At 43.5% G+C, this 19430-nt stretch overlaps 1 protein-coding gene across 1 annotated transcript; it reads right to left on the reverse strand.

Annotated features, from left to right (window-relative positions):
• Nucleotides 1–720: 720 nt before the first annotated feature.
• On the reverse strand, nucleotides 721–17366 carry LOC141776848 (uncharacterized). Its single transcript, XM_074650675.1, has 4 exons — nucleotides 15653–17366; nucleotides 13214–13342; nucleotides 13010–13085; nucleotides 721–3534 (listed from the first exon to the last, which is right to left on the reverse strand). The coding sequence occupies exons 1-4, from the start codon at nucleotides 17319–17321 to the stop codon at nucleotides 1680–1682; spliced, it is 3729 nt and encodes a 1242-aa protein (XP_074506776.1). The 5' UTR covers nucleotides 17322–17366; the 3' UTR covers nucleotides 721–1679.
• Between the last annotated feature and the right edge of the window lie 2064 nt (nucleotides 17367–19430).

Below are 19430 nucleotides of genomic sequence, written 5' to 3' on the forward strand. Positions count from 1 at the left end.
AAATATGTAAAGAAAGAGATGTAGAGTCCATGTGGCAAGAAGGTTTCATTCATGTATCCAAAACAGTTTAAAAAGCCATAAATCCACGACAATTGTGTTTAAATCTGCATAATACTGTTTGAATAAAGAACAAACAATAGTCCCGTTTGTGTGCTCTCCAGGTTGCTCAGAGAATCACCAAAGCACCACAGCTGTGGTTATACAGAGGAGACAACAAGCCCAGTGGAAATAAAACTTTCTGAACACGGTGTAGAAACAAGTGTTGAGCGTATCGTCAGAGGAATAATACGAGCTGAAGTGGAAAAAAAGACAGTTCTTTTATCAGTATGTGGGGAAGAAGTTGGAATTTGTATTCAGTATATGAACTTGTGATTGTGTTCAATAACTATGATAACAAAATCCTCATGTCACAACTTTCCTTCAATGTTTTTTGTTGTTATCAAAGTTTTGAGCCGGCCTGGAAATAAGTTATGTTACCTTTTAGTTTTAACTTTTTGTTTTTGTTTCTTTTAACAGAGACTGACTCTAAACATGAACACTGGACTTTGTGGTGTTTCAGGAGGAAAACTGCCTCAGTTATTCTCTCATAGTCACATTTCCTCCATCAGCTTTGTGTGATACCCTGGAAAAAAGACAGGAAGAAAAGACTTAGTTCATTCTTGTTTATTGATTATAGAAACCTTCAGTTTGTTCACACATCCCATCAGTAAAGTCTGTTAAATGACTTGTTACAATGATTTCACATACAGATTCATTTTCATCCACACAATCAGTTTGTTTGAGCAGAATCTCAGCGATGTAACAGAGAATAATGATTTCCTTATTGATTATGATCATGATAATTACAGTTTCATTAAACATCTCAGTATCTCGTTTGTACGTCGATCTGGACGACAACATTTAGTCCGCCCAACAAATAAATGTGATTCTAGATATCTTTACAAAAAGTGGTGAGAACAGAATATCTATGATAAGAAATAAATCACTAGACCTTCCTTTAAGACCCGTGCAGTGGAAGAGAAACAACAACACACACACACACACACACATATATATATATACAAATATTCATCAAACATTTAGAGCACAGAGAAGTTTACATTTTCATGCAGAGAAATATCAGTTCAGGTGAACAAAGATCATCATGAGCAGTGAAACAGACACAGGAAGGAGCGCCACCTGAAGACACTCACACATTTACAGAACAACTCATGAGAAGATGTCAAAGCAAAGAGTGTAGAAGCAAAGAGACGCAACTCTGCTGCTTTTTTGACAACAGCTGCCGCCGCCATTTTGGACTGAAAACGCTTCTTATATTCATAATATTTTATAGTTCAACACCGGCCGTTTTGGTAGAATGTGACAATAGAATAGAAATAATTTAGTTTTACTTTTGTACGTCACTTTGTAGGCGGACGTTTTACTGGCGTCCGGTAGTCGCTTTCAGTCCAAAATGGCGGAAGCCAAGCTCTGCTGCTGGGCGCTGACGTTGCAATGCAACAAACAATTAACTTTCACTTCTTGGTAATAAACGTTCTTTGGTCAAATAATGTTTGATTGACAGCTGATCTCTGTGCAGTGAAGACATGAAAAGAAAAATCAGCTCTGCAGCAACAATGATGGACACCAGATAAGTTTAAGAGTTAAAACACAGAATTGAACCCTTAAATGACTTCTGTCTATTTCAATTTACACAACTCAGTGGTGGTATCACAACCTGCAAGCAAAAGTCCAGCATAGAGAGACTCAGTGAATGTGGTCTGGACTCTGTGGAGGAGAGTCATGGTTTCAGAGACGCTGTAGAAGGACAGAATACCTGCACTGTGATCCAGGTACACTCCTATTCTGGAGGACTTAGGACCTGAGACGGGAGTTTTGACTTTGTTGTAGAAAAATCTATAACTTTTTTGGTCACAACATAACATCCAAGTTTTGTCATTCCACCCCCCTGCTCTGCTGATACTCTTGTATGCGACTGCTACAGCAACTCCTCCCCCTCTCCACTCCACCTCCCAGTAACAACGTCCAGTCAGACTCTCTCTACTCAGGACCTGACTACATCCATTGAATCTGTCTGGGTGACTAGGATAAGACTGTTGTTGTCTCATTACTGTTGCTTTTCTGTTCCCCTCAGATAATAACAGCTTTGTGTGTGCTGTGTTTGGATCCAGTGTGATTTCACGTGAATATTGTAAGAATCCAGCTCTGGTCTTGGGCTCTGGTTGTGACAGTAAAACATCCACTTCAGTCACTGTCTGTGAGACGTTTGTCCATTTCTCTCTCAGAACGTCCTGTAGTTTATCTCTGACTTCTGACACAGCCGCCGTCACGTCCTCAAAGTAGCTCAGAGGACGGATATTGATGCTGGATGAGTGTGTAGATTCACTGAGTGGTGACAGTGAGGGGTAGTCGAGTAGAAACTGGTTGTGATCCTCTGTGTGTGACAGCAGCTTCAGCTCAGCGTCTCTCCTCTTCAGCTCAGTGATCTCCTGCTCCAGCTTCTCCTGAAGCTCTTTGACTCGACTCACTTCACTTTTCTGCTGGGATCTGACCTGCTGCTTCACATCACAGCTTCTTTTCTCCATGAGACGGATCAGCTCGGTGAAGATCTTCTCACTGTCCTCCACTGCTTTATCAGCAGAGCGATTGACAGCCTCCACCTCCTGTTGGAGCAGCTTCACATCTTTCTCTCTGTCCTGGATCCTCTGCTGGATGTTGAGTCGACTCACCTCCAGCTCTCTCTGCCTCTCGGTTCTTTCTGCTTCAGCTGAGACGGTGTCGTGGCCTTTATGTTCATTCATTAAGCAGAGATAACAGATACACTGCTGATCGGTACGACAGAACATCTTCATCACCTCGTCGTGACGAGAGCAGATGTTCTCCTGGAGCTTCTTGGAGGGCTCCACCAGCTTGTGTTTCTTGAACGGAGCTGAGTCATAATGAGGCTGGAGGTGTTTCTCACAGTAAGAGGCCAGACACGCCAGACAGGACTTGAAGGCTTTCAGTTTCCTCCCAGTGCAGACATCACAGGCCACATCTTCAGGTCCAGCATAGCAGTGATCAGCAGGAGCAGCTTGGAGTCCAGTCTTCTTCAGTTCCTCCACTAAATCTGCTAACATGGTGTTTTTCATCAGGACAGGCCTCGGTGTGAAGGTCTGCCTACACTGAGGGCAGCTGTAGATCTTCTTCTCTTTTTCTTTGTCCCAGTGGGTTTTAATACAGTTCATGCAGTAGCTGTGTCCACAGGAAGTAGCCACGGGATCCTTCAGTAGATCCAGACAGATCGAACAAGAGAACCTTTCGTGCTCCAGCTGAACTCCTTTCTGCGCCATTTCACCTCTCAGTAGCAACGACTGTCTGAGTTTCACTTCCTGAGAACCGACACTAGTTTGAGCTCTGATGTAATCATCATGTGTTATGTTGGTTACACCCTCCTTCAAACTGTAGATCTGAAGGGGAGGGAACAAGGAAATAAGAGGACCGAGACGAGCTGTCTGTGTTTGAGAGCAGGAAGAGGAGGGAGGAGTTATCAAGCTATGATTCATTCCAGGATGAGGAGCAGCACGACTGACTACGTCCCAAATCACATGCTTTTCCTTTTTACTTTTAGTACACTGCAGCTGCCCTTACAAAGTACGTACTGTTACATGCAGTATACATACAATATATCTGCTGTGCAGAGGATTGTGGGTCAGAACAGCCAGAAAAACATGCTGGCTTTCATTCTGTAAAATGTGACCAGATGTAGTAGGACATCCTGGTAGCTTTGGCATACTGCATTTGACATACTATGTATTGGGACATGAGAAATCTTTTTTTCTGGCATACTAAGTAGTATGGTAGTATGGGTATTGGAACGCACAGGATGTTTCCTCATTTACAAACGGAGCCTCGGTTCAAACCTGCTCCACATTTGAAAATATTTCAGCTTTCAGCTGTAAAATATTTCTTGTCTCCTCAGGCTTTGGTGATGGCTCCACATTTCTCATAAACTCTTCCTCACCCGGGACAGGAACAGGAAACGTCAGGTTTTCTACTGGGAGAGTTAGCCAGGCTTTAATGGAATGGTTTGAATGTTACCAACATTATAATGAAGTTAGCACTAATGCCAGCCAGAAAATAAGACTTTCTAAGCTATGTCTTTTTTGCTCTTAGCATACTTTCTGCCCAATTTGGTACGCCCGTTTCCTTATGCCCTGCAGACCTGGGGAGGGTGTAGACAGCTATGTTCTACCTCTGTTTACATACATGGGCTGCGATCGAAAAGTAAAAAAAATGACGTCCTTTCCTAACCACTTTTCCTCGACCTCGATGGAAAACATGAGGTCAAGGAAAGATGTGAAGAAGAATTCAGAAGGAAAAGACAACCGTGGTGTTAAGAGAATCCGACTGCGGGTCTGCCAAAACTACAATGTTCTGAAGATGGTCTAAGACGGTGTTAGAGAGAGATACGACAGGTCCTTCTGCTGCTACACTCTACATCAACATATAATAAATGACTATCTGACCTAACGTGGACAACCGGTGAAAAGTATCACTTCATTACCAAGGTTGGAATGGAAATAAAAAAGGATATATATGATATATTGAGTTAATTATTGGAGTTATGGAGAAGGAGTTTAGGACCATATGTGTAGGCTGTACTTCTTCCTTCTCCTTTTCAGACATTTAATATTTATTTATGTTGATTATTTGTTAATTGTTTGCTATATGTTTACTGTTCATTTGATATGTTATTCTTGTTTTGTCTTTTACTTAGGTATTTGTTACACGTTCAAAATAATTAAAAGTAAGGTCAAACTGAATAGTTGTCACTGTCCACTCATATTTATCAACATGAACCCAGTTCCCAGTACCAAGTAGTATCGAAAATTCTCCAGTCAAATGATACCTGCAATTGATCATTTTTGTACCCAGATCTATAAAAAAAAGACTATTTGTCAGAGCATGTGAACGGAGTGGAGCAGAAGGATTTTGGATGGAGCGCAGAGTGGCCAGCCGTCTCCAAGTGACGGAAGACAGAAGTGGTTGAGGCAGAAAAAGTGGCCCAGCCAGAGAACATTATTACGGCTGCTTATTGTTTTTATTGTAATGTGTCAATTGTTTTTTGATTCATTATTAAGTCTATAAAATAAGATAATAAGAAGATAAGATAATCGTGAAAAATGCCCTCCATAATTTCCCAGACCCAGTCAGTCAATTATATAATATAAAGGAAAGCCACAAATCTTCAAATTTAAGAATCCAAAACCTGAAAACGTTTGACGTATTTGCTGAATAAATACCCGAAAGATTAATGGATCATCAAAATCGTAGACTATTAGTTCCTTGTAATGAGGGAAGGGAATGTCTGAACCGTTCCCTTTTTCATCCCACTTGAGTTTGCAGGCGTGCTCAACACATAGTTTGCCTTGACAACATTCATCTGTCCTGACTGAGAGCAATTTAAAGCCTTTGTTGTTGTTCTGTGTTTCAGAGCAAAGCAGGCGGGATGACCTGGAAGCTCTGGGCCACATGTTCATGTACTTCCTGCGAGGCAGCCTACCCTGGCAGGGGCTCAAGGTGAGGAGGCAGTCGACCAGCCGTCCAGTGTGTTTTGTTTTGTTTTCCCCCCCTTCATCACCTCTGTGAATAAATTCCACCGTATCTCTGTCTTCATTAGGCTGACACTCTGAAAGAACGTTATCAGAAGATCGGAGACACCAAGAGAGACACACCGATAGAGGTCCTCTGTGAAAGCTTCCCAGGTTCGTATACAAACGCTTCGACAAAAAAAACAAAAAGTGTTTCTGCACAGCTGTTGCATAAATGATCAGGTTAGCATATGTTGATCAAATCTTGCGTGTGTTTCTCTGTGTGTGCGTGGGTTTGGTGCCTGTGTGTATGCAACAGAAGAAATGGCCACCTACCTGCGGTACGTGCGTCGCCTGGACTTCTTCGAGAAGCCGGATTACGACTACCTGAGGAAACTCTTTACGGACCTCTTTGACAGAAACGGATACATCTTCGACTACCAGTACGACTGGACTGGAAAGCCACTGGTTAGTGTGGAGCGGGTGTTTTGTGCTGTCTGAGCTGAACTCAAAGAGTGACACATAATCATATGGCTGATCTACTGTGTAAACAGGAAGTGACAAAGTAGTCGTGCTATTATTATTATTTAGGGCCGCTAAAGCAATAATACATTTGTTTTAACGTTCTTTAACGCATTTACGCATAACTTGTAGGTTTTAGCGGGCTCAGTTTTAAAGCTGGAGCGAAGATACTTTGATCATATGAAATTAGAAAACCTGATGAATCCATTGGTACCAACCATGTCATACTACCTCGTCGCTAAGGAGGCCAAATAACGCTCCAAACTTGCGCCAAATTTTGGCGAGGAAAAACTGTCATTTTCAAAGGGGTCCCTTGACCTCTGACCTCCAGATATGTGAATGTAAATGGGTTCTATGGGTACCCACGAGTCTCCCCTTTACAGACATGCCCACTTTATGATAATCACATGCAGTTTGGGGCAAGTCATAGTCAAGTCAGCTCACTGACACACTGACAGCTGTTGTTGCCTGTTGGGCTGCAGTTTGCCATGTTATGATTTGAGCATATTTTTCATGCTAAATGCAGTACCTGTGAGGGTTTCTGGACAATATCTGTCAATGTTTTGTGTTGTTAATTGATTTACAATAATAAATATATACATACATTTGCATTAAGCAGCAAATTTGCCCACTTCCATGTTGATAAGAGTATTAAATACTTCACAAATCTCCCTTCAAGGTACATTTTTAACTGATAAAAATGAATCACAATTAACTATTTTAATTTATTGACAGCCTTGATATTAATTTCTCTTATCTCCAAAAAGTCAAAGACACTTCCTCCTCCATTCTTTGTGAAGTGTAATCTGAATTTACTCACTTTTGAGTGAGTTCAACAGACAATAATGAAGTTGAAATAACGTGAGCTTTGAGTTCAGCGGTGAGGTTTTGAACTTTGAGTTGTTCACAATGCTGCAACATTCAGCGTCATCGCTCTCACGCTTCTACATCAGTATTTAAATGGCAAGATAATAGTTTATTGTAGGGGGGGGGCCTCTAGTGTACGACAGCGTTATCCATCAAGATCAATAATAGGATGTAAAGAAACGTCATGTAACCAAATGTGCATTTCCTCACTCTGATCCCATGTTGATGATCCCACTTCCTGTGTGTTTAGCCCACTCCTATTGGTCCGGTGGCCAGCGAGACTCCACTTCAGACGAGCAACCGAGAGAAAGCACCGCAGACCAAAAACCAGGTACACTCACTCTGAACAAATAATGCAACATGATGCACGTGTTGCACATTCACATGATTTATTACAGTCTGAGTATTTGAGAGAGATTCTGTATATATTTGCCAAACTGTCAATACCAGCTTAAAAAAACACGTATGTGCCAGTCTAGTGAAAAAGTAACACTGTACGTCAGCCTCACACACACACACACACACGCACACGCACACGCACACACACACACACACACACACATGAAGCAGCCCTGCCTCTCCTTCACTCTCCTGCTCCCTCAGCTCTTGTCACTTTCTTGTTTGCTCCACTTGCAAAACAAAGCCGTGTTGGCCGTGTCGCAGGGTTAACTGGCTTCGGTTTCTTTATCAATCATCACCAAATAATCGGCACTAAAAGAAAGCAGCAAATATGCAAGAGGTGATCCAAACTGTTAAAAGGAACAATATGCAGCACTGCCGGCTAGCGGTTTAAAATGGGTACTGCAGGCCACATTCAAAATATTGGGAGAGAGAGTTGTCTCTCTGTTTTTTGAACATTAAAGCATGTAAACCCATGTTAAACCCAAAATACAAGTATGAACCTGAAAATTAGCATGATAGGTGCATTTGAATACAGTGGATGGATCCCAAATTGGGAAATTCTTGTGTTACAGCAGCAGGTTATTCAGACAAAGCACAGGGGCAGTAAATATATAATAAAAAACACTAGAGATAATATCTGTAGTGTACCGACAATATAAAGAATATATTAGAATACACTATAAATGTACCAGACTACTACCACTAGCTTAGAAAATACAAAATAGGAATATAGAATAACAATAACATACTATATACAATACAATAGCAAAGTGTGCAAGTTACAATTTTTCTTAAAGGGACTGTTTGTAACTTCTTACCCGTATAAATCATTGCGGTTCGGCGTCCCATGCACGCTCGCGTGTGGCTACGCTGGTCAGACGAGACTCCAACACAAACTACACGGAAGCACCAAAACCGCAAAGTTGTATCTAGTGAAGCCCGTCTGTTAAACAGTGTTGGCCGCGGTTGGAGGACGCGGGGGAGACCGTAGCTTTGGTCTCCAGGACCGGAGTCTCTGCTGTACTCTGCTCCTCTGCCTGCCTTCACTCACACACCGCGCTCGTTCTAGCTATTTCGCTCCACTCTCACGTGCATGCTGCTCACTCCACACTGCAGAAGAGTTAGTTTAGCTCTGAGAATATCTAGTGAATGTTCAGTGGACGTTTGTGCAGAAATAACTGCTGCAGCTCCTCCAGACCAACAGAGGTTTCCCGTGTCTTGTGAAGTGACGGCGGGGCTCCACAGCGAGTAACGATATCGTCTCCGACCAAAACTCCGGCGTCTCCCCCGTTCCCTCCGGCCGCGGTCGGGAGGCTGAGGCAGGAAAAGCCAACACTAGGATCAGCATTGATTCATGGAGAGACCTCCGTCTGGTCAGCTAACATTACTGCCAAGCAGCTGAAATATAGTTTTGAGCGATGCTCGTTCACGTCTATGTAGAGCGAGCACAAGCGCGAGGAACAGGACGCTGACTTTCGTTGCCTTAACGGCCACAGGTGTCGCTGTTAACAAGCACTTTCTGATTCTTACATAGAGTCCCTTCAAAATAAAATGAAATGAGGTAGTAAACCAATGTGCGAGTGTGGTTGAGACAGACACTATAGAGCTGAGAGTTCTCTGTTAGACGGAGGTGAGGTGTTGTCGAGGGTTATAGCTCTGGGCAGGAAAGATTTGCTGTACCGGTCCTCGTGACAGCGAAGCTGAATCAGTCACATATACAGTATGAATATATTACTTGTTCCTTTAACGGACTAGAATAAGGTTCTCCTGTACCACCTGGATAGTTAATGGTTAAGTTATATTGCCTGTGTAAAGTATTGGCTGGACTTTGTCTATCTATTCACACGAGGAGCGCAGAGACCCGCTGATCCCAGCAGGACGTCAGTAGAGTAGGCGGTCCTTAATGTGGCCCAGACCACCTCTGAATGTGGTCTGAAAGATCCGATCTCAATGCGTCTCGAGTGCGTTCACACCTGTACTTAGAGCTGTCCACTTGTGATCGGATCACTGAGGACACATGTTAACACCAGGTCTGAACAGGACCAACGAACATAGACCACCTCCTTCCCCCTTTTTTGCATGGGGCCTCCACACATGCAGAGTCTCCTTGTGCACTCTCACTGTACCGCACACTTGAGTGCTCACCCTCCTGTTGCTCCTCCACCAAATACTGACTCTGAACTCACTATTTCTTTTCTCTTTCCTCATTCTTTTCTCTCCTCCTCACCGTGCTGCTGCTCTCCTCACTGCTTTCCCTTCTCCTCTCCTCTCTTTTCCACCCTGTCCCCTCCCCTTTCCACGGCGAGCCTCCTCTTCCATCTTACCGGTCCTCTTCATCTTTTCCCTCCTCCACCACCTACACCTCTTCCTCCTCTTCCTCCTCCTCTTCCTCCTCCTCTTTCCTCCCTCCCTCCTCGTTTCTCCTGCGATCGGCTCCTCTAGTCTCCAGAGGGGAAAGGCAGTGAGTCGCAGCCCACTCCAGTGACCAATCGAGAGCTGCTGGGCTCCCATCGCACTGCTGATAGGCTGGGCGGGTCCGTCCAGGTACTGAGAGGACGGGTTAGCTCCGCTGGCTTCTTGTCTGTCTGCCTACTTGTCTGTCTGCCTGCATGACTTTCTCTGAGACGGCGCAGGGGCTGATCTCAAGTCTGTTTTCTCACAACAACTCAATAATTCCCTCACATGGGACTATTGTAATAGAGATTCTAAATTAAAACCTTCCACGTTTTACACACCTTTACGTTTACACACCATATGTTAGGCAATGTGTTTTATTTCAAACTACTCCGCCCTTTTTCACATTAAAATAATGGAGACTTTATGCAAGGGGACAGAAGGTTGTGGCCTGGCTTCTCTACTGCTCTTATTGAACTGTTTGGCTTTCAGCTAGTGCTGACTTGGCCATGATCGAGCCACGGTGCAGAGGTGAATGTGGTGCTGTGAAGTGGATGTTTATTGAGTATTTACATGTGACGTAATCCATGTCGAATCATATTTGGATTCAATGCATTCTGAAGCACTAGTAGTTTTCCTGTGCTAAGCTGGGCGTACACTGTACTAGGGATGCTAATTTAGAAAGATTTTCTTAACCGATAACCGACCCTCGTTAACCGATTATTAACCCTTAACCGACGAGATTTGTGCGTCGCATGCAGCGGTGCGCCAGCTGCAGTGTATGAGCACAACAGACAACTGAGTCCCCAGATCACCCGTCTGAGGGAGCGTTAACTTAGCGGTGTTGCGTGTCATGTGGCGGACACGCAGCCACTTTCTCAGTAAAAGTCTCCACCGCACATTTAGTTTAGTTTAGCAGGTTGTCAGCTGTGTGTCTGCCCGGCGTAAATTTAGCGAGTGTCCGACAAACAGTGTGTGTATTTGTGCATTCCTCGCCACCTGCGAGTCCATATAACGTTACGCCGCTGCCTCTTTCTTTTTATAGACGTTTCAGCAGACAGGATGGCACAGATGATCCAAGATCTATTTTACACGTACAGTGTGAGCACTCAGGTCGTGAGCTTTGGCGTAAAAGAAAAACACATTTCAGGCATGCCAGGCGCACTGAAGGGATGGGAAATATTCAAAAGAAAAAGTCAAATAGGTGAAATGTGTAAAGGAACTAAAAACAGGTGCAGCAGGACTGTACTAGCATATGAATGATGTCAGAGCGGCTGCTGTTAAAGAGTGAAGTTAAACAGTTTCAAGGCCACAAAGTCGTCGTTGCTTTTTGTTTTAAGTCATGACGCAGAGGTGTCGCTATTTTGCATGGCAGCAAAATGAATGTTGACAATGGCTGTATCTGTGGAGGTGTGAGGCTTCCCCGGAGGTCACAGCTCTTATGGACTATTTTTAAGACCACGTCCACATTAAGCTGGCTACATTTGAAAACAGTCTTGTCCTCTGTGAGGATGGAGAGCAGGACGCAGATGGACGTTTAACTAGCTGAGACTCAGCACAGTAACTGGGCTCTCACAAGAAGAGACTTTTATCTGCCTCTCAGTTGTTTTGGTGCATTTTTCACATAAGTTTTCAGATGTATCTGCCTTAGTGTGGACGTAATGCAAGTCTTTTTTAATTGTTGTCCCACCAATATCGGACGTTGGCACGCCTGTACTCATCCCTCCCCCATTTCTCACCTCCAGGTGATGAGTTCAACCAATGGGGAGCTGAATACAGACGACCCCACTGCAGGACACTCCAACGCACCAATCACAGCCAATGCAGAGGTGGAGGTGGCTGATGATACCAAGTAAGGACAAACACACACACACACACACACACACACACACACACACACACACAGGTTAAAGAGGACGCCAACACCTGCAACTCTTCTTTTAACCGTTAACAGCAAAAATATCCAAATTTAGATTTATGGTACGTGTCCATAGGGGCGTTTTTATATCACGAAGGGATGCGCCGCTTCCCAGCATTGGACTCCTGATGGGCTGTCACTAGACACAAGGCTCTCCCCCCACCTTCTATGGGTACCCACGAGTCTCCCCTTTACAGACATGCCCACTTTATGATAATCACATGCAGTTTGGGGCAAGTCATAGTCAAGTCAACACACTGACAGCTGTTTTTTATGCTAAATGCAGTACCTGTGAGGGTTTCTGGACAATATGTGTCATTGTTTTGTGTTGTTAATTGATCTCCAATGAGTAAGTAAAATTAGAAAGTTATCTCCATCTGGTGTGCGGTACTTTTCAAAATGATCTCAACGTGACTGCCAGGTCACAAACTTTCTCATTTTCCAGCTAAACAGTTCACTACAAGATGATTCTGAAAACATTTGAGGAGAGAAATAGGCACCACAGTAACAGAATATTGATTCATATTTGATCAGCACTGCCTAGTTTGACCGTCTGATCGGAGTTCGTGATTCGTGATTGACAGCTGCCTCTGTTGAATGAACAGCCAATAGGAACGCTCTCTCTCTCTGAAGTGACCTGTGATTGGCCAAAGTCTCCCGTCACGGGTTAGATTTTCTAAAGCCTGAAAACAGAGCCATGAGGAGCAGAAGTCTCTCAGAACACTTGAATTACAATATGCTGAAAGGTTATTATGCAATTTTTGCCCAATGATGCCAACACAAATATAGTGCCTACTGCCGCTTTAAGAAAACATCTCTGTTTGGTCCCCACAAAAATCAAACCATAATCATTTTACTGTGTTTCTTTAAATGAAAATGAAAAATGATCACTCTCTCACATCCCAATTGATTTCATGTCTGTTAATGATGCTTTGTGTGTTGCAGGTGCTGCTGTTTCTTCAAGAGGAGGAAGAGGAAAGCTCTCCAGAGACACAAATGAAGACGAGAGAGAAACCCTGGTCTCTTTGTGCTTTCTCTCTCTCTCTCTCTCTCTCTCTCTCTCTCTCTCTGTCTCTCTCTCTCTCTCTCTCTCTCTCTCTCTCTCTCTGTCTCTGTCTCTGTCTCTCTCTCTGTCTCTCTCTCTCTGTCTCTGTCTCTCTCTCTCTCTCTCTCTCTCTCTCTCTCTCTCTCTCTCTCTCTCTCTCTCTCTCTCTCTCTCTCTCTCTCTCTCTCTCTCTCTCTAGCCCTCTTCATATAACCCTCTCTTTCTCCCTCAGTCCCCCCCCCTCTCTTCTGACCCTCATTCTCTGCTGTCGGAGGTCCTGTAGTTTACCTTGGGTCGGCTGGACTGGCTGGACCACCGGGCAGCAGAAGATGTTTGCTGAGCTGATCTACTGGTTTTCGCTGCTCTGGAATGAGCAGACAGACAGTAACGCGTTTGCTGTTCCACCTCGGAGCTTTAACTGTGGACTAGCTGTACCAGCGGTGGAGTCTTCGTGTATTTATGGTCACAAACTGAAACTGGATCAACACAAACTGCTTGGGGGGGGACAAGTGACCACAAACACACAGTTGATAGACTGATTGGCTGACAGACTGGATTCAGCTGGTTTCTGGCTATGTTGTTGTTGTTCTTCCTTACTGACTGGTTCAGAGGAGTGTATTTCTGTGGAGATGGACAACAAAAGGATGGGAAGCATCGAGACTGTCGGACCACACAAAACACACACACACACACATATGTACAAACACGCTGCACACTTTCTCGAGCTCATCGTAAAGAGACTTCATGGACAAAAAGATGCAGCTCTCGCACATAGTCTATAAAGTTTTTATTCCCTCGGGTCAAAGGAAGTACACATTGAGCGGCTTGGTCTATTTCCTGCAACGGATTGAGCTCCGTGTACTTCTCAGACACATTCACCCCTCCCCCCCCCAAGAGGAAGACAAACCCTCACAACCACCAGAATCAAACGTTTAAAACAGACGTTTATGTGAAAACTATGCTTTTCCCTGTTTTAATTTGTAACTAAAAAGGTGACTGTCTACAATTTTTTTTTTTTTGTTTCTGTCTTTTTGAGTTCAAAAAGTTTGTGTTTAGTAGTTTGGAGTGTGTTCCTCAAAATGTTTTTTTTTTTTTAATAACTTGTATTTTTAATTTTTTTTTTTTTTGTTCCTCTTTCTCTCTGGGTTGGAGGATGGAAAGTCTGATATCTCCATTAAAAAACAACCAAACAAAATAAAAGCTGATCTTTATTTAAGGGTTTTTTCATCAACAATATTTTCCAGTGTTTGAGGGCTTCAGTAGGCAACACGTTTTTTTGTATCATCATCATCACAAAAATCACATAATAACCTTTCAGCATATTATAATTCAAGTGTTCTGAGAGACTTCTGCTCCTCATGGCTCTGTTTTCAGACTTTAAAACATCTAGCCCGTGACGGGAGACTTTGGTCAATCACAGGTCATTTCAAAGAGAGAGAGAGCGTTCCTATTGGCTGTGCTCCGGCTGGTGGGCGGTGCTTGGTATTTCCTCAACTGATCTCAACATGGCTGCCGGGTCACAAACATTTTCATTTTACAGTTAAACGGTACATTACAAGATGATTCTGAGAACAAAGTAAACAGACTATGCATTGGAATAGTGATTTGGAGGTTCAATACCATGAACACCAAATAAATTTGGATCCGGTGTGATTTCACGACAAATTCTGTTCTTTGACTGGTTACAAACAGCTGACTGACAACAGGGAGTTATCAAACTAAACTGTCCTGAAATATTTAAATGGCTTTATAATCATTTATTTTCATATTTAACGATCTACTTTGAAGCATTTGTGACAAAACGGTTCAATTTCAGGACGTCATCCTGATCCAAAGCAGCCTGGAGCTTTGTATGATACCCTGGAAAAAAGACAGGAAGAAAAGACTTAGTTCATTCTTGTTTATTGATTATAGAAACCTTCAGTTTGTTCACACATCCCATCAGTAAAGTCTGTTAAATGACTCTTGTTACAATGATTTCACGTACAGATTCATTTTCATCCACACAATCAGTTTGTTTGAGCAGAATCTCAGCGATGTGACAGAGAATAATGATTTCCTTATTGATTATGATCATGATAATTACAGTTTCATTAAACATCTCAGTATCTCGTTTGTACGTCGATCTGGACGACAACATTTAGTCTGCCCAACAAATAAATGTGATTCTAGATATCTTTACAAAAAGTGGTGAGAACAGAATATCTATGATAAGAAATAAATCACTAGACCTTCTTTTAAGACCCGTGCAGTGGAAGAGAAACAACAACACACACACACACACACACACACATACACATATATATATATACAAATATTCATCAAACATTTAGAGCACAGAGAAGTTTACATTTTCATGCAGAGAAATATCAGTTCAGGTGAACAAAGATCATCATGAGCAGTGAAACAGACACAGGAAGGAGCGCCACCTGAAGACACTCACACATTTACAGAACAACTCATGAGAAGATGTCAAAGCAAAGAGTGTAGAAGCAAAGAGACGCAACTCTGCTGATTTTTTGACAACAGCTGCTGCCGCCATTTTGGACTGAAAACGCTTCTTATATTCATATTTTATAGTTCAACACCGGCCGTTTTGGTAAAATGTGACAATAGAATAGAAATAATTTAGTTTTACTTTTGTACGTCACTTTGTAGGCGGACGTTTTACTGGCATCCGGTAGTCGCTTTCAGTCCAAAATGGCGGAAGCGTAGCTCTGCTGCTGGGCGCTGACGTTGCAATGGAACAAACAATTGACTTTCACTTCTTGGTAATAAACGTTCTTTGGTCAAATAATGTTTGATTGACAGCTGATCTCTGTGCAGTGAAGACATGAAAAGAAAAATCAGCTCTGCAGCAACAATGATGGACACCAGAGAAGTTTAAGAGTTAAAACACAGAATTGAACCCTTAAATGACTTCTGTCTATTTCTGTTTACACAACTCAGCAGTGTCATCATAACAATAAGGCCAAAGTCCAGCAAAGAGAGGCTCAGTGAATGTGGTCTGGACTCTGTGGAGGAGAGTCATGGTTTTAGAGACGCTGTAGAAGGACAGAATACCTGCACTGTGATCCAGGTACACTCCTACTCTGGAGGACTGAGGACCTGAGACGGGGGTTTGGACATTGTTGTACCAAAATGTATAACTGTTTTGGTCACAACGTAACGCCCAAGATTTGTCATTGAATCCAAACCAACATTCATTCCACCCCCCTGCTCTCCTGATACTCTTGTATGCGACTGCTACATAAACTCCTCCCCCTCTCCACTCCACCTCCCAGTAACAACGTCCAGTCAGACTCTCTCTACTCAGGACCTGAGGCCAATTAGTGAATCTGTCTGGGTGACTAGAATAAGACTGATGTTGTCTCATTGCTGTTGCTTTTCTGTTCCCCTCAGATAATAACAGCCGTGGGTATGCTGTGTTTGGATCCAGTGTGATTTCTCGTGAATATTGTAAGAATCCAGCTCTGGTCTTGGGCTCTGGTTGTGACAGTAAAACATCCACTTCAGTCACTGTCTGTGAGACGTTTGTCCATTTCTCTCTCAGAACGTCCTGTAGTTTATCTCTGACTTCTGACACAGCCGCCGTCACGTCCTCAAAGTAGCTCAGAGGACGGATATTGATGCTGGATGAGTGTGTAGATTCACTGAGTGGTGACAGTGAGGAGTAGTCGAGTAGAAACTGGTCGTGATCCTCTGTGTGTGACAGCAGCTTCAGCTCAGCGTCTCTCCTCTTCAGCTCAGTGATCTCCTGCTCCAGCTTCTCCTGAAGCTCTTTGACTCGACTCACTTCACTTTTCTGCTGGGATCTGACCTGCTGCTTCACATCACTGCTTCTTTTCTCCATGAGACGGATCAGCTCGGTGAAGATCTTCTCACTGTCCTCCACTGCTTTATCAGCAGAGCGATTGACAGCCTTCACCTCCTGTTGGAGCAGCTTCACATCTTTCTCTCTGTCCTGGATCCTCTGCTGGATGTTGAGTCGACTCACCTCCAGCTCTCTCTGCCTCTCGGTCCTTTCTGCTGCAGCTGAGACGGTGTCGTGGCCTTTATGTTCATCCATTAAGCAGAGATAACAGATACACTGCTGATCAGTACGACAGAAAATCTTCATCACCTCATCGTGACGAGAGCAGATGTTCTCCTGGAGCTTCTTGGAGGGCTCCACCAGCTTGTGTTTCTTTAATTGAGCCACATCATAATGAAGCTGGAGGTGTTTCTCACAGTAAGAGGCCAGACACACAAGACAGGACTTGAAGGCTTTCAGTTTCCTCCCAGTGCAGACATCACAGGCCACATCTTCAGGTCCAGCATAGCAGTGATCAGCAGGAGCAGCTTGGAGTCCAGTCTTCTTCAGTTTCTCCACTAAATCCGATATTATGGTGTTTTTCATCAGGACAGGCCTCGGTGTGAAGGTCTGCCTACACTGAGGGCAGCTGTAGATCTTCTTCTCATCCTCTCCATCCCAGAAGCCTTTAATACAGTTCATGCAGTAGCTGTGTCCACAGGAAGTAGTCACCGGATCCTTCAGTAGATCCAGACAGATCGAACAAGAGATTGCTTCCTGGTCCAGCTGAACTCCTTTCTGCGCCATTTCACCTCTCAGTAGCAACGACTGTCTGAGTTTCACTTCCTGAGAACCGACACTAGTTTGAGCTCTGATGTAATCATCATGTGTTATGCTGGTTACACCAACCTTCAAACTGTAGATCTGAAGGGGAGGGAACAAGGAAATAAGACGACCGAGACGAGCTGTCTGTGTTTGAGAGCAGGAAGAGGAGGGAGGAGTTAACAAGCTATGATTCATTCCAGGACGAGGAGCAGCACGACTGACTACATCCCAAATCACATACTTTTCCTTTTTACTTTTAGTACACTGTAGCTGCCCTTACAAAGTACGTACTGTTACATGCAGTATGCATACAATATATCTGCTGTGCAGAGGATTGTGGGTCAGAACAGCCAGAAAAGCATGCTGGCTTTCAGTCTGTAAAATGTGACCAGATGTAGTAGGACATCCTGGTAGCTTTGGCATACTGCATTTTGACATACTATGTATAGGGACATGAGAAATCTTTTTTCTAGCATACTAAGTAGTACACATTACACACACTCCTGAGGCTACAGTGATTATTTTTAAGAAATCTCATAAGCCATTGTTTTACAGCATAATTTTTCGTTTTACGTAAGAAAGTAGAGATAAGTAACCTAGGCAACTAGTGTAGTAATAATAATAATAATAATTTATATAACACTTGTCAAACTTAAATACAAAGTTTTTTCCAGATTAAAAATTTTACAGAATAAAAATTAAAATAAAATAAAATCTCATGTAATATTGGGGCAGCTAAGCTGAAATATTCGTAACAATTGTGCGTTTTGCGATAAAAGCAACAAATTTGGCTCAGATGTAGGTTTATATGTTACGAAAAGATATAGATGTCGGGTCGCTGCTTTTTTGGCCCCTGAGGGACGAATAGGTGCTAAATATTCCAAAATGTTGCAGAAAACTGATTTTATGACTCTTGATGATTTCCAATGTGCGTTCAAGCTGATGAGATCAGATGTCAGAAGATCACAGGCATGTTTTTATTTACCTCTTTATCTTTAAAGGTTACTTTTTAAAAGTTTTTAACCTGAGAAAAATGTGAAAATCAAATAAAAGGAGCGTGGTCACTTCAGGGTCAAACTTCACCCCCATGCCTTCATGGTAGAATGACAACCAATAAAGCAGTAACACTGACAGATAGCTTGAAATCTGGATACATTTCTTGGTCACCAGTAACCTCTAATCACAGTTAAAGTGATACTGAAAAAAAAAATATATATATATATATTTCAGGCATGACAGGCGCACTGAAGGGATGGGAAATATTCGAAAGAAAAAGGAAAATAGGTGAAATGTGTAAAGGAAATCGAGCGTAGCGTTAGTTCATGCAGGCCATGAAGTCAAGCGCTGCTCATGTGACAGCTGTCAGCTGATGGCGGCCGATCTTAGGCCGGCCAATCGGCTGATGCATCATCTGACAGATCAGCTGATTCCCTTCTAGGCATTCATTGGCAAATTTCATACAGGGCGCCTTATTTAAGCTCCTTCAACCTGGCTACCTGGGCTGCTTCTTCTACAAAGCCGCTCGCAACATGAGAACAACCAGATTTTCCACGTACAAGCTTCAACTTACCCTGCTGCTGGTCATGTCGATTTCCGTCCATGATGACTGAGCTATGGAGTCACAACAACAGCATCCGAGGCAGAGGAAGCCATCGGCAAAGAGAGCCCGTTCCCTATCCGCCGGAGCTCGCATCCGATAAGTAGACATTCAAGTTCTGCTCCCAGCATTTCCTAATGGCCAGTGTCCAGGCTCCTACAAGTCCTGGTTGAAAACCACATCACGGCTCCAGTCGGGTCTTCTAATGAAGAGCTTTTGAAATGTTTTGGAAAGCTTCCATGGCAAAACTCCACCAGCAGATCTTCTCAAAACCTGCGCTCCCAGGAAAGCCGCTGAGAAAAGGAAAGAAAGTGCCCGAAACTCCGCTGCAGTCCCAGCTACGGCCGCTGAGCCGCCTTCCAAAAGAGCACGAGATCCAGCGGTCCAAGCCCCGGTCCGAGGCCCGGTCCAAGGCCCGGTCCAAGCCCCGGTCCGAGGCCCGGTCCAAGCCCAGCAGTCCGAGCTCCAGCGGCCCGAGCTACAGCCCCGGCAGC

This window comes from Sebastes fasciatus, chromosome 11 (genome assembly GCF_043250625.1).
Source record: "Sebastes fasciatus isolate fSebFas1 chromosome 11, fSebFas1.pri, whole genome shotgun sequence".
NCBI classification, from domain to species: domain Eukaryota; kingdom Metazoa; phylum Chordata; class Actinopteri; order Perciformes; family Sebastidae; genus Sebastes; species Sebastes fasciatus.

Excerpts from the sequence above, each read along its gene's own strand:
- LOC141776848 (XM_074650675.1), bottom strand. The coding sequence starts at position 17,321 with ATGGCGCAGAAAGGAGTTCAGCTGGACCAGGAAGCAATCTCTTGTTCG. Across the intron at positions 13,086-13,213 it reads CACTTGTCCCCCCCCAAGCA|AGCAGCGAAAACCAGTAGAT; the intron begins GTTTGTGTTGAT and ends TGCTCATTCCAG. Across the intron at positions 3,535-13,009 it reads GCCAGTCCAGCCGACCCAAG|CTTGATAACTCCTCCCTCCT; the intron begins GTAAACTACAGG and ends AATGAATCATAG.